Source organism: Onychostruthus taczanowskii, unplaced genomic scaffold (genome assembly GCF_017590055.1).
Source record: "Onychostruthus taczanowskii isolate IOZ18803 unplaced genomic scaffold, ASM1759005v1 scaffold7, whole genome shotgun sequence".
Taxonomy (NCBI): domain Eukaryota; kingdom Metazoa; phylum Chordata; class Aves; order Passeriformes; family Passeridae; genus Onychostruthus; species Onychostruthus taczanowskii.
In genome coordinates, this window is record NW_024504786.1 from 328,194 (window position 1) to 343,458 (window position 15,265).

Here is a 15,265-nt window from a genome sequence, read left to right on the forward strand (position 1 = left end):
TTTAGTATTACTAAATTAATATAATATTATAAATATAAATATAAATATAGATATAAATATAAATATAATTAATATAATATTGTAAATATAAATATAAATATAAATATAATTAATATAATTAATATAATTAATAGAATAATATAAATATAAATATAAATATAACAAATCTAATAAAAATAATTTTAAAATCCCCTAAAAATAAACTTTCTTCTCAAAATTAACTCAACTAATTAAACAGCAGACAGCAACTAATTATTTTAACTTATATTAAAAGGCAACAAAATTTATTAATTATAAATTATTTTTATTCATGATGCTCATTAATTTTTTATTCACTTGCTAATGAATTTTATTAATGATGTTAAATTAATATTTTTAATTATTTTATTATTTTTATTTTATTTTATTTTATTTTATTTCATTATTATTTTTATTATTTTTAATTATTTTTTATTATTATTTTAATATTCCTCCTATAAAATAATATAATCTTACTAATTATTTTCAAACTAATTAGTAATTATTTTAAAATAAATAATAAATAATAATAAATAAATAATAAATAAAATAAATTTTAAAATAATTTTTTATTATTATTATTATTATTACTACAGATGCAGAAATGAGCCTTGGACCGCCTCCCTCCATACCAAAAGTTTCTAAATTCTGATTAAAATAATCTTTAATATCCACAGGTTACACACAAGGAAAAAGCAGGGCGGGGAGAAATCCATTGAAATTGAAAATGGAACAAAAAACCCATAAAAACATTTGTTAGTGGAAAATAATAATAATAATAATAATAATAATAATAATAATAATATCATCATGCAGTTGTTTTTCTAACTTTCCTACTTCTTAATCACTAAGAACAGGAGCAGAAATGGGCCTTGGTCTGTTTCCCTCCACACCTGAGGTTTCTAAACTCTGATTTAAATAATCTTTAATATCCCCAGGCAAATCTGAATGAAAAGAGCAGAAAATCCCTGGAGGGTGCAGTGCAAGTAACACAAGGGGAACAAAATAAAATGAATCCATCTTTCCAGGAGCTGCTGTTCCTCCTCCTCCTGAAGCCAGCAGGAGATTGAAGCCCCAAAAACGGGTTTTACACTGAAACTAACAGCAAATTGTAGCAGTGGTCCAATGCAGGCTCAAATACACTGAATTTTCCAAGGATTTAAAGAAGTTGGAACTCAGCCCCCATCAGTCAGGGATTCAAGGAAGATACAGGTGGAGCTGCAATGGAGCTTTGCATAGCACACCCCAAAACCAGCATTAAATCCTTTAAAGGTCAGGTTTGTTTCTCCCTCTGAGGAACTAGGCAGGGATTTTTAGGATTTCCCCCAGATTTCCCTTTTGCAGGCAGTAAAGCAGCTTTAGGAAAAAAGCTCTTTCTCCAAGGTGTAGCTCTTTCTCTGGTGTAGGTGCCTATATAAAGAGTTCAGAGAATTCCTGTGGTAGCACAGACCAAAATATTCCCAGGGAATTCTGAGCAGAGCATGGAAAAATACAACAAAATAATCAGAAAGTCAGTTTTGCACCGGGCTCAGCATTACAAACCAGGCTGCACTGGTTTGTTAATAAAAAGCACATTTGATTTTGCTCTGGGCCTTCACTTCAGCTACAGAACCAAAACCAGAAGTGAGAGAAAGCATCAGGAGAAAAATCCTGAACTGAGGGGAGGTTCAGGGCTGCCAGCTGGAATTGGCAATGGAAAAGCTCTGAGGAAAAGAGCTTTTTGTGGGTCTGGGCAGGTGCTGCTGAGGGAGTGCCAGCCCCAGAGGTGGGCTCTCCAGAGTTCCTAGTGCCAGCCTGGCACAGGGAGGGAGCCGAGCCTCGGGCAGGAAAAGCTCCCACAGGATTTCTCATCCCAGCTCAATTTCCAACACAAAACCCACAATACCAGCTGGAAAATCAGCTTTATCCCCAAACCCTGCAGGTGTCCTACCTCCCAAAGTGAGGTTGTAGGGTGTGCTCCAGTCACTCCAGAAGCCTGGACCACGGAGATTCCTGCTCCTCACTTGCACTGAGGATGGAGAGTCCAGCAGGGCATTGTCCACGGCCACGGAGCTTTCCAGGGCAACCTGAAGCATCTGCTGGATTGTCCAAATCCATTATTGTTGTAAAATGAAAGAGGAAAAGAGACAGAAGGAACATAAATAAATTGTATGGAGTCAGAATTCCCTGAATTCCCTTTCCTTCCTTCTCTTTCAACTCAGTTTTTAAGAAGGATGGGAGTGCTGAGCAAATACATTTGTTCCTTAAGAGACAGGAGATAACATCCTCATATTCTACACAAGGATTTTCTATGTTTTTAGGTAGCAAGCTGGGTTAAAAATCTTTCTTCTTTAAATTTAGTGTCAATTTGAGACTGCTGGAAGTTATATAACTCTGTGGAAAACAAGCTGTTTCATTACGGGTACCTAATTAACAGCTGCTTGTTATTCCAAAGCCACCTGCGTGGTAGGGAGAGAAAAAAACCCTTATTTATAATAAAACTTATAAATATTAAACACAAATGAGTTACAGAACATATAGAATGCTGAAAGAAAATGGATTTAGACTTCACAGGATCCAAGATTTCACCCAAGGAGAAAAATGGGAGCTTGTTTGCGAGAGCCAGCAGGAGATGGAGCTTCTCTCAGTGGGGACAGATGTAAAATCCAGCTTCTCCAGGAAAAGGCAGTGTGCTAAGCCCAGCTTAACAGCAGCGAGCTAAGCCCAGCTCCACCAGATCAGGCACACTCCCAGTCCAAGGCCAAGGAGAGCTGTGGGAATGCTGGGATTTGGGAATGCCCCAGCCCGGAGGCACGGAGCTGCCTCACCTGGCTGTCCCCGTGTCCCGGAGGAGCAGAGATCCTCACTTGGTGCTGCAGAGGGAAGGGCAGCGGGGCAGGGCTGGACCAGCAGAGCTTCACCTGGCCCCTCTCAGCCAGCTCCAGGTGCAGCTTCACGGGGGCCTCAGGCTTCACTGCACACAAATTCATCCACAGGTTAGCCCCAGCTTCCCCCAGGGCTGCTGGGTTTTACTGGGTTTTCACAATCCAGGCCTTAAACTCAGTTCTCTTAAACTCAGTTTTCAAGAGCTGCTCTACTGCATGGCAGTGTTGTGTAATATCCCTGGAAAAGTCACCCTGGTACTGTTGCAGTCATCAAGAAATTGATGTGTTTGACCTCCCATTTCCCTTAAACCTGCAGGAATTTCTTCCCTCAGGCCACAGCTTTTCCCAGTAGCCAAGCCCTGGGTTACCTGCCTTGCTGGGAAGAGGGAATGAGGAGGAGAGGGATGGGAATGCTGAGAAAATCAATTTGCTCCTTACAGTGTACACAGGGATTTCCTAAATATTCCCATCCTTCCACAGGGATTGTGGCTGTGAAAGGAGGTGTCCAGGAGAGTGAAAACGGAGAGTTTGGATATTCCCATGGGGATGAAGGGAGCTCTGGGTGGGAAATCCCCAGGATTCCATTCCTTGGACAATGCCAAGGAACCAAGGCCCTGCTTTTCCCTGGTACTGAGACCTTGGCTGGCCCTGTCCTTGTTCACAGCCAAGTTCTGCCCATGGAAGAGTAAAACCCTGCTCCAAACCACTGCAGGGTGAGCACCACGTGCAGAAGGGAAAACATTCCCAAAAATCCTGGGCAGTGGGCAAATGTTCCCTTCAAATTCCATCTGCTCTGGGGTCCAGCTCTCCAAGGGTCCCATTTAAGTGCGTTACTGGAATGTCACTCACTTATATCAAATATCTTTAATTACTTTCAGTATAAATCCACCACACCAAGTCAGATTTTATTTAATTATTTATATCAAAATTCTCTTATAATTTTCAGTATAGATCTACCACACCAAGTCAGATTTTATTTAATTTCTACTTCTAGACCATCTCAAAGCAATTAACTTCAGGAAGGTCAGCAGGGAGTGATTGGGGAGGAGGCAAATAAAAGTGACTGGCTTTGCCACCACATTTCCCTGAATCAGATCCCACAGATAATGATGGTTGTGATGCCACCTGCTCCACTATCAGCAAATAAAATCCACGTGGCACAAGCACTCAAGAGTTTTACATTCAAAATAGTTTTAATTGAGCTAAATCTTGGCAGAACATATATTAATATTGTGCATTTTTAAAACATGCTTCACTAAGCAGAGCTAACTCATTGTGTCATTTTTAAATACTGGCAGACTCCAGCCTGAATTTTTAATTTTTTCCTGCAGCATCATTTCAAAGCAGCAGGATGAAAAATGCCACCTCTCATCTTCCAAACCAGCCCACCCAGAGATTTTAACTGGTTCTGTCTGCAGAGCACATCAGTTCGGAGGAAGTTCATAAAATTCCTAAGATTTTAAGTTAATAAGATGTTCATAAAACTTTAATTTTTTTCCCCTGCAGCTGTCAGCTCCTGCCTCTATGAAATCTGCCAAAATCTGTAATAACTGGGCACGCTGGATAGCAACACATATCAAATTCATCATGTCAGGAGAGTTTGAGCTTGATCAAACACACTGGAATGTTTTCCAGATTGGGGTTGCATGGCTGAGGAAGAAAACATCAGGATCAGAGAGCTGGTGGGAAAATGGGTGGGATTTCTTGCTAAGCAACTTTGGGAACAGCTTTTTTAATTTAATTGAAGCCCTCAGCAACAAGCTCCACCACTGGGCCCATCTTGTGCACAGAGAGGTTCTGATTGGAAAGGAAAAAATGAGAAATAAGCAATTTTTGAGTGCTTGGGCTGTGCTCAGTGTGGTTTGCACTGGAGCCCAGACAGGGATTAGGGAGCTTTTCCTGCCCTGTCTGTGCCCCCTTTCCCAGCAGAGCCATCCTGCTGCTGTTTTAAAGCATGGACAGATGACTCTTCAACTAATTAAAGCTGAAAAGAGGGTACATTTATTACAGTGCTGACAAGAGGGCACATTTATTACAGTGCTGACAAAAGGGTGTATTTATCACAGTGCTGAAAAGAGGTTTTATTTATCACAGTGCTGGACACCTGGGGAGTAACCTCCCAAAGACATGTGCGAGGTGTCCCAAACTCCTACTCTCTATTTATCCAAAAAGGTTTTACGTATTCGGATGGTTTCCAGGACACCTATTACATAATCATTAACCCTCTCACTTTGTATTACAATTAGCTGCATGTCCATTAGGGCTGTGCAATTGTCCTCTTTAATTGGGTTGGTGGGCTCTGAGATGGGTCAGAAGAGCCCACCATGGGCAGAGGGCTCTGAGATGGGTCAGAACCCAAAGAAATGGCTCTGAACCATTTCAGAACCGTAAGTTCTGACTCACTTCCTTTGAAGAGGAAGTAAGACCTCTTCCTCATGCTAAACTCTACACCCATGTCAAGCTGTGCTGCTCACAGTCCAAACCTCCTCTCACTCTTAGAAGCCACTTGTATTTATGGCTCTTGCCCTTTTTCAATATTCATCCATCACCTGTCATTCCCAACCTTGTTTCAGTTATCCCCACCTGGTATCAATTAATTTCCTTGTTAAGCTCTACTCAATATATGACCTTTGCTAACTACACTTCTACCTTAACCCCTTGAGTCATTGAAGCTCTTAATTAAAATACACCATTTTCCCTCTCTTAGCTGCATTCCCAGCTGGACCCCTTGGCTCAGTTTTCCATGTGCAGGGGGTTCAGCCGTGCTCACCAATGTCCGCGGGCTGCAGGGCCATCAGCGGTGTCCCCAGGGCTGTGCCAGCTGCCACCATCTCCAGCCACAGCAGGTAGGTGTGGTTGAGGCTCGGGGTGGCCACCAGGCACTGGCAGGTGGCCTGGTCCCTGCAGTCACACGGAGCCACCCTCACTGTGCCCTGCAGAGAGCTCGTGGATGCAGCCCCCAGGGACAGCTCTGACCTGCAGGGGGGAAAAACAAACCAGGAAACAAAAGAGTTTTCTGTACCTCAATAGGTGTGGCCATCTGGATTTGGTTTATTTATATAAAAAATAAATTATTAATTTAAAAAATAATACTTGTAACCAATCACTTTAACTTTGCTGCTTCTCCCTTTTGAAATGCTTTTCAAGTAATGAACACAGTTCCATTAGAGAATTCCCAGATCTTTTTAGGCACACAGTGTTGTTTTACCTTCCCTGCCCTCCCAAAAGAGATGAATTTCTAATTCCCATTTGTGAGGCACTGAAATAATACCAAAACAAGTCAATGTTCCCTCCAGCTCCTGCTACAATTGAGCATTACAGGGAATAATATAATCATGGAATGGTTTGGGCTGGGAGGGACCTTAAATCCCATCTCATGGAATGTACAATGACCTTAAATCCCATCCCACCCCCTGCCATGGACAGGGACCTTTTCCACTGTCCCAGGCTGCTCCCAGCCCCATCCTTGGACATTTCCAGGGATCCAGGGGCAGCCACAGCTTCTCTGGGAAATCCATCCCAGGCCCTCCCCACCCTCCAAGGGAACAATTCCTTCCCAGTATCCCATCGGAATCTTCAGAACCAGCAGTGCCCAAAGCATTCTTCATCCTCATCTCCACTCTTCAGGCTTTTCCAGAAACCCACATTTATGGAATTCTGCAGGCATCCAGTGTCTAAAGCCTTCCCAAGATTGGGAATTTAATAGTGCAAATAATTTGTGGCCAAATTTCTCCCAGCAGCAAAGCCAAGACAAACCCTGACAGCTCAATCACCTCGGATTCTTTCCTGCTTTTCACGTTTCATCCTTACCCAAAAAAAAAAAAAAAAAAGCTCCTATTTGGAATTGTTCCGAAGTGATTTTGGAATTATTTCTGTCCAGTTTTGTTTTACTAATTCAGAGAAAGAAATGGAAATTCATGGAATAAGAGCCTTTCAGTACATTTTTCCAATGGTTTTCTAGCTGGCATGAGTCACTGGAACACTCGGATGCAGGCAGGGCAGAGATCTCTGCATTGGAGGAGAGGGAAGGACGAGATCTGCCGCTTTATTTTTTGGGTTTAGTCCGTTTGTTATCTGCTCCATTTATCTGAGAGCAGAGCACAGGCAACCGGCCATGATTCACCAATTCCATTTCCATGTCCTGCCCTGCTTAGAGAGGAAAAGGGCAAAAAAACTGAGGAGAATTATGGAGGATGGGAAGAGCTCAGGCTGGGACTGCAGGGAACCACTCCTGGATCACCCCAGCCCCACTGCCCTCATCCCTCCCTGATCTTTCTGCATCTTGGGATGCTCTGAAGCTGGAAAACCATGGAATTTGGGCAGCCCTGCCCTCCCAGCTCCTGTGCTCTGCAGGAACAACCCCAAGCAGGTCCATGTCAAGGTGTGGTTTACATTTATTAATGCCCCAGACAGTCAATCCTGACGTTCCTACAGTAATTCTCACCAGGACTCGCAGACTTTAGGACACAGGAATTATGGAATCTGGCAGACACAGAGCTCTGAAATTACTTGGAATAATTTGGTTTTTCTAGATGTGGCTCTGCTGTTTTCTCCTGAATTTCCTTTCAAAAACTTTGCAGAATTTGCTTTGAAGCTTCTCTGCCTTCTCCTGTTGCTCACAGATTTTATTGGTCTCCAAAAGCCACAATCAATCCATGAAAACATATTTTTTTCTTCAAACCATGTCTTTGATCTGATCTATCTGGGAAGTGGTTACCACCACACCAGCTCCTCATCATTCCTAATAATTATTTCAAATTTTAACCATCCAAATGAACCTGTTTGCACCAAAAAAAAGCAGTATAAAGGAATAAAAATGTTAAAGATCTCCTCTCCTGACTTATTAACCCTCACAAGCTGAGGAGAGGTCAGTGGCTCCTCCACCCAAATCCTGTCACAGAGAGTTCTTTTAGCCAACACCTTGGAAAACTTCAGAAAAAACATGTAGGAAGTCCCAAATGTTTTATATTTATATTCAAACCCCCTTCAGAAGGTGATGCTTCTCCTGCTAAATTCATTTGTGGCCCCATGGGGAACTGGGAGACTTTCAATTAGATGCTGCAAAATGTCCTGGCTGAATTTCAATCCTGTTCTTGCAATTGAAAAGAAAAAGTAAAACTCTTTTTAGGGCAAATCACCTGAATTTTCAGGAAAGGTCCATTCCAAGCAGGTGGTTGTGAAATAGGGTCACCATTGTAACTCTGCTGTCACATTATTCCCACATCCTTTCCAAGCACTGCCTTTACTGGGAAAGGATGGAGCAAAGCTGTCTGGGGCTTCCAGGACCTTTCCCATAAATATTTTCCAACATTTTTGATCAATGGTAGCTCTAGAAAAATCCTTATTTGAAGAAGCTGCCCCATTAAGCTGCAGCAGATCTGAGGGCTGCTGAGCTCATCAATCTCTAATGAGAGGTTGATTTTCTCTGGCTGGAGAGGCTCAATGTACAACTGATTGCAGGAGTTATCCTTAAAAAACATGGGAATTTAGGCCCAGAACTGCAGGAGAGCCTCCCAGGTACTTCAAATAAGTCAAAATATGAATGCAGCCTCATGAGCTCAAAGGGCAAATTATAATCAGTGCTCAAAATTAAACCAAGGGGACCCCTGAGGCTAAAGATTCCAGCTCCTGGAATTAACCCTGGGCTTTACAGCATTCCTGGGATCAGACAGCTGGAAAGATGTTTGGTATACAATAACCCATTAATCTAATTAAGCTTTGGAATAACCTTTTCTCTTCTTTTCTATTCTTTTGGAGTAACCTTTTCAAAGCCCCATCCTCTCCCTCACTTGAGCCTCTCACAGGGCACTGCCACAGGGCAGAACAGAACATTCCCATTCCTCCTATTTCCAAGCAGGAAAACTGTGGATGTGGTAAATAAGAGGAGACTTTTTCAATGCTGGGGAAAAGGAAAAAAAAAAAAAAGCTGTGAGAGACCCAAGCTTTCTGTTGTAGATTCTCCTGTATCACTATTTTTGTGCATTGCCCTGCATGTGAGAATCCTGGCTGGATCTCCAGACTCCCAGGGAGAAACACATGCCAGGAATGCATATTTTTAAAACTGGGAATGTTTTCAAGGTATTTTGGCTCAGGAATAAAATGCTAAGGTATCAGAGAGCCAACAGGGAAAGCTGTCACCTTCCCAAAGGTTGAAATGCTTGTGCTTGCTGCTCCTCCAGAACACAGAGGCCCTAAAAGGAAAATATTAATATGGGATGTGGGGAGGGAAATGAGTTCTCCAAGGTTTTGCTTTGCTTCTCATCTTTGCAGCAAAGAGGAATCAAACAGAGACCCTGTTGAGTCCACAGGGCCTGCCCTCCTAAATTGCATGGAACTCACTGAATTCCCTTCCTAACACAAGGAATCTCTTCAGCCCAGCTGGGGCTCCAGTCTGGTGGCATCCCAAAACATTTCCATCTAGAGATTTCTGCACTGGCATCACTGGCAAAGCTTTTCCTGTGCAGCTGAGCCTGGATGGAGCAGAGCAAAGGCAGAGCTGCTTCCCCCACAAACACCCATGGAATGGTATTTCAGGAGTCAGAGTCATGAGGAGCACTGGAAATGGGAACCCACCTCACCAAGATGGGATTTAAATATTGTGTCAGCTGAACAACCATATTTATTCCTAAATAATACATTTGGTTTCAGCTCTAACTACAGGGATGATTTGTGCCAAATGAGATCTGGCTGCTCAGGAAGTCCTCCTCTATAAATTCAGCTAATTCAACTATTTCAGTTTATCCTGTTTCATCAGGAAATGAAGTCTCTGTGTGTCTCTTCAAACCTATCAATAATCCAGAAAAAAACAGGGTGGTTTCATGGTGTCAAACAGATCTCTTTGTAACCAATGTGTACCAGACCTGCCCATCCCACAGGCAGGAGGATTCCATCTCTCAGCATTCCAGGGAATATTCACCACAGTGACAATGAGAAGAGAGCAGCATTTGCCATTGGATCACATGTAAAGTACCACAGTTACTTCAAGAGAGACAATATTATGGTTAAAAAAAATACAAAGCAGAACCAAGACTTTAAAATTAAGAAATTCTAACAGCAAAGATACTTTTAGAAGTCAGTGATGATTTCATTAAAATATTTTAAGAAGCATGGGAAGGACAGAGAAGGGGGACTCTCCATTCCAACCACTTTTCATTCAAATAACCAAAAACTCTCCATCTTACCTAGGATTACTTTTAGACAGGACAAAGCAAAATCTGCAGAGCTAAAGCTCCCACCAGGCTGGAAGCTGGAATGTTGATGTTTTAGGAGATGCTTTCAGTTTTCCAGACAGATTTAACAGTAAATCCTGTACTTACTCAGAGTATAAAAGATTCACCTTCAGGTCAGCTCTCAGGTCCAGCTTCAAAAGCTGCAGGTTACAAACCAACAGGTCCAGCCTGCCTCCAATCCAACATTCTATGTTCCAGCTCCAGTCTGGACAAAAGAAAGGGATCACACATTTCTGAACCATATTAAAACAAAATAAAATACCTGGACAGAAGCTGCTTACAAAGAGAGGACAAGGAACAGATATTCCTGAAAGTAAGGCTGCACCACAGATGGGAAAATAATTATGAATAATCTGAGTTGAGCACCTTAAACACTCCCAAGGCTCACAATCCACGTGGTTGTGCACTGTCATGATTAAAGAAGGAATATTTTTTACCTGGATTTAGGTATGAGGCTGCAGGGTGAAGAAAAATGAAGCTGATGGTGGTTGCTGTGTCCTGGGAAGTGGCACAGCCTCAGCTGGGGATTTGTAAAATGAAATTCTACCCACTGAGGTCAAGGAGATTCCTGGCAGCAGGATGCCAGCTCCGTGCTCCTCAGAGACAGGAGGAGGAAAAAAAAAACCTTGAGAAAAAAAATCCTAATCCATGTACAGACATTTACTGCACATTTATTATTTAAAGCCTCATAATTCATGTAGAAATGATGCCATTTGCTCTCCATCTCCCCTGCCTGTTGATGGAGTTTAAAGCCCACATCCACCAAAAATATTTAAAATATTCCTCACAGTGTCTAAACTCCTTTGAAGACCTGGGTTTATGTCCTCTTATGCAGAGCTCCATATTTTATTCACAATTCCCGTGGAAAGACAGCCAACTTTTTTTTTCCTCTTTTGAAACTCTGCTGTACAATTCCTCCATCTTCCACTGCATTCTGAGGAAGGATTTTACCACTCTGAGGAAGGATTCTAATACTCTGAGGAAGGATTTTACCACAATGAGGAAGGATTTTACCACAATGAGGAAGGATTTTACCACAATGAGGAAGGATTTTACCACAATGAGGAAGGATTTTACCACAATGAGGAAGGATTTTACCACAATGAGGAAGGATTTTACCACAATGAGGAAGGATTTTACCACAATGAGGAAGGATTTTGCCACTCTGAGGAAGGATTTTGCCACACTGAGGAAGCATTTTACCACACTGAGGAAGCATTTACCACTCTGAGGAAGGATTTTACCCCACTGAGGAAGCATTTTACCACTCTGAGGAAGGATTTTACCACTGTGAGAAAGGATTTTACCACACTGAGGAAAGATTTCACCACAATGAGGAAGGATTTTACCATGCTGAGGAAGGATTTTACCACTCTGAGGAAGCATTTACCACTCTGAGGAAGGATTTTGCCACACTGAGGAAGGATTTTACCACTCCGAGGAAGGATTTTGCCACACTGAGGAAGCATTTTACCACACTGAGGAAGCATTTACCACTCTGAGGAAGGATTTTACCACTCTGAGGAAGCATTTTGCCACCCTAAGGAAGGATTTTGCCACACTGTGTTGCCTGCCCAGGATAAAAGTGAATCCTCATTAATCCAACCCACCCCTCTCCTCCCAAACAACAAAAAACCCTAAATATTGTTGGAATAATTAACTCCGTGTGCCCTTGAGTGCTAAACCCACCTATTTTCTGAGGAGCAGAGAGATTTATTTCTGAAGGAATAAACTTCCTTGCCTGCATGCTTGCTCTGTACAAAGAACAATCAATGTTGCTGGCACTCCAAAGGCAGCACAGAAAATTTTCTTCATTCATTAAAGGCTTGAATTTGGGTGCTCCAAGTTCTCTCCTCAAACCAGACCAGCTCCCAGCTGAGAAAGGGCTCAAAAAGGTCTCATTCAGCAGCACACAGGGCAGTGTGAAATTCCTGGGAGGAACTGGATGGACCATGCAGTGGGCAGCTGCCATCTGAAGGAAGTCTGCAAATATAAAGGGAAAAGTATTGGAAATAAAAGGAAAAGTTCATATCTTTGAACAAGTAAAAGACAGTGATACAGAAACAGGTAAAAATCAGGTTGTTGTTCCTTGAGGTAAAGACAAAATTAATAAAAATATCCCTTCTAGGTAAAGACAAAATTAATAAAAACATCCTCTCTGAATGATGTCACAGGTGACAGATTCCAGATTTTACCCCAACCTCACTGCACCTAAACTTCTGCTTTCTCAAACTCTTGAAAAAGTCAAGGCCAAGATTGAGGCAAAGCATCTCTTTGGGATAAATTGGCTTTTATTAACCAAAACTGCAGTGAATCCTAAACTGGGTGTGAGTCTCATCTCCCCATGCAGTGCTGGAACAGATCCCCTCCAGCTCTTTTAAAACAGCTCCATTTCAATAAAAATATAATGCTGTTACAAATACAAAACACAGTCCCACTGTAACTCTGAAATGAAAGAGGGCAATATTACTGTGGGTGCAACTGCACAACCCCAGGGCATTATCTGGGAAGTGAGAGGCAGGAAAATTATAATTTTTTTTTTCCATAAAACTTAAAATAAAACCACTCTGAGCACATTTGCTGATGTCATAGCTTGAATTGTGCTCACAAGGATGAGCAGGGAACAACTTCTGTAAAACACTCTGAATTTAAAGATTAAAGCTCTGCTTGCAGCAAGGCACAGGGGCATGGGTGCTCTTTGCATTCTGCTTGGGAAGGGCAGAAATTTTAAGCAGTTCATTAAATAGAAATTAATTGATGCTCTATGCCTTGCCACAGCCAAAACAAGAGATACCAGAATATCTCTGGCACTGTTTGATTAATAGAAGTTCATAATTCTCTAGCACAGAGCATGAGTTAAATAATACCAAAATATGAAATGAGAGCTCTAAAAAAAGCTGTTAAAACCAGAAGATGCAGAGTGTTACTCTGCAGAGGGTTTTGCTCTCTCTCCACACAGATTTTGTGCTGCCAGACTCCTGCAGGGCTCTCTCTTCCCTCCTCTCCCACTAAACAGAGTTTGTGCCTCTGTAAATCCCAGCTTCATTAGGCCTCCAGCAGGAGGAGTGGAGCAAACAAACTCTCAGGCCATAATCCATGATTAAAAAAAGACAAAAAAGTGACACAGAGCAGGACAGAGAAGCAGCACTGTCCCCAGCTCATCTCTTTTCCTAAGGAACTTCTCCCTTGTGTATCACAGATCATCTCAAGGGATTAATTAAACATTATAAAGTCAAAAATGTGCTCAGCCCCTTTCTTCAGAAACAGAAAAATTGAGGTTAAAATGACCCAGAGGAAGGCCTGACTTGCAGTTCTGTCCCCAGAGCAGCAGGGCCATCAGATGGTGACAAACTACTCTGAAATCCCAGGAAACCTCCCTGCAGCATCCAGGTTTTCCAATTAAAGCTACTCACTATGTTCAGATCACAAAAGGTACTTGAAAGAATTTCAGCAATGCAGTATTTGATACTGAGTGGATAACAACGCATATAGAGCAAGACAAAAAGGTGTTTATGTATATAAAAGGTACCTAAATTGAATGATTTATTCCTCTTTTTGATTCATATTTTGCAAAGATGACACAAATTTTCCAAATAACTCCACTGGATTACAGGGTCTGCTTTCTCCCTAAGCGCCACCACCAAAACCCTTTAAATAGTCCTTATTTTAACAAGAAAAATTTTAAAAAGGAAGGCAAATACCAGCTGTCCTTGCAGAGCAGATGCCAATATTGTCAGAGGCATTTCCCAGTTTATTAATGCAGCATTTGGAGCGAGCTGAGCACCCTTTGGCAGCCCTGTGGTGCCCATGGGAGCAGGAAAGGCAGCATCCCCCAGGAGCAGGGGAGCTCTCCTTGCACTTCTGGGCAACAAAACAAACTCCCCACGAGTTTTTGTATCATCAGATCTGTCCAGGGCATTTATTTGGATGTGTCCTGACGTTTCCTGATCTGAAAAATTATCCCAAGCTGCGTTTTGGGATGTTCTTTAGTGACTTACCCATCAGCACAAACATGGCTGGGATGATTTGCCAACACATCTTGTTTTGTAGAGCTGACCTGAAAAACACACAGAAAATTAATGGAGGGCTTATAATTATCAGTCTATTATTTCATTTTGGGGCACTTCAGTTCATTTGGTGCTCATACATTTGCAAGCAGAATCATGGAAAACCACAATGGTTTGGAAAGGAACTTAAAAATCATCTAATTCCAACACTGGGATGGGGAGAGACACTCCTCTCTATACCAGGAAAGGAAGAACAGGCCAGAAAGGGAGAAAAAACCAGAATTTTCCAAGTGCAGCAGACACAGAAGCACTCACCCATTCCAACAGTGAAGACTTCACTAAACCTTACAGCAACATTTCATTATTGTTCCTTCATTTCAGGTACTTTGTTCTTTTGTATTTTCATCCAATAGTTACATAAATTCTGCTAAAATCAAAATGTATTTTTATAGTTAAAGCTCCAGAGAGGAGAGTTTGGCTGCTGTTGTAGTCAAGAGCTGAGTAAAATCCACAGCTCAAGTCAGGCAGCAAATGCCAGGGTGAGAAATTCAAGTTAGGGAATCCCTCCCAAGGGTTCCATTCCTGGAATATTTCTGAGAGCAGTTTCCTTGAGAGCATCCCTGGAGCCAAAAGAGGCAGTGCCAAGGTTATGTAACGCACTTTGGGGCTGCATGTCCTGGAAAATAGATTTATTTCCATGTTCCATATCTACCTGAAGCACAGCCAGCTGCCCAGGGAAGTCACAGTTCCCAGGTCCTTGTCTCCTGCCTGTGGAGCTGGATTTCCCCAGCACTGTGCTCTGCAGGATCAGCCAATCCCATCCACTTTTCTCCCCATCCACTGGGCTTTTTCAGCTCCATTTTCAGCAATTAGAGAGGGAATCTCAGACTTTCCCAGCCCCAATTTCAGGGGACAATTTGGCTCTCAGCACAGCGGGGAGGTGGCCCACCTCACCTGTTCCTTTTCCATTAGTTTATTTCTGCTAGAGAGCCATGAGGGCCAGAGGAATTATGGAGTTATCAGGTCATTTCACAAAGATACAGACAGGAATTATTTCCAAATAACTGAAATTAGTTAGATTTTTCCTAATTTCAGAAGCAAAAAGTACCTTCTAAAGGAGTTCATTTGACATAAATGTACATTATTC

The 15,265-nt window shown here is 42.1% G+C and overlaps 1 protein-coding gene across 1 annotated transcript in view; it reads right to left on the bottom strand.

Annotated features, from left to right (window-relative positions):
- The window catches only part of LEPR (leptin receptor), a 28,766-nt gene extending 13,788 nt beyond the window's left edge, over window positions 1-14,978 (bottom strand). The window contains exons 1-7 of the mRNA XM_041421596.1: window positions 14,965-14,978; window positions 14,110-14,168; window positions 11,801-12,094; window positions 10,199-10,316; window positions 5,653-5,858; window positions 2,826-2,971; window positions 1,949-2,093 (exon numbers count right to left, since the gene is read on the bottom strand). Coding sequence (XP_041277530.1) covers window positions 1,949-2,093; window positions 2,826-2,971; window positions 5,653-5,858; window positions 10,199-10,316; window positions 11,801-12,094; window positions 14,110-14,168; window positions 14,965-14,978 — 982 coding nt within the window. The remainder of the gene's footprint in view (window positions 1-1,948; window positions 2,094-2,825; window positions 2,972-5,652; window positions 5,859-10,198; window positions 10,317-11,800; window positions 12,095-14,109; window positions 14,169-14,964) is intronic.
- Window positions 14,979-15,265: the final 287 nt, after the last annotated feature.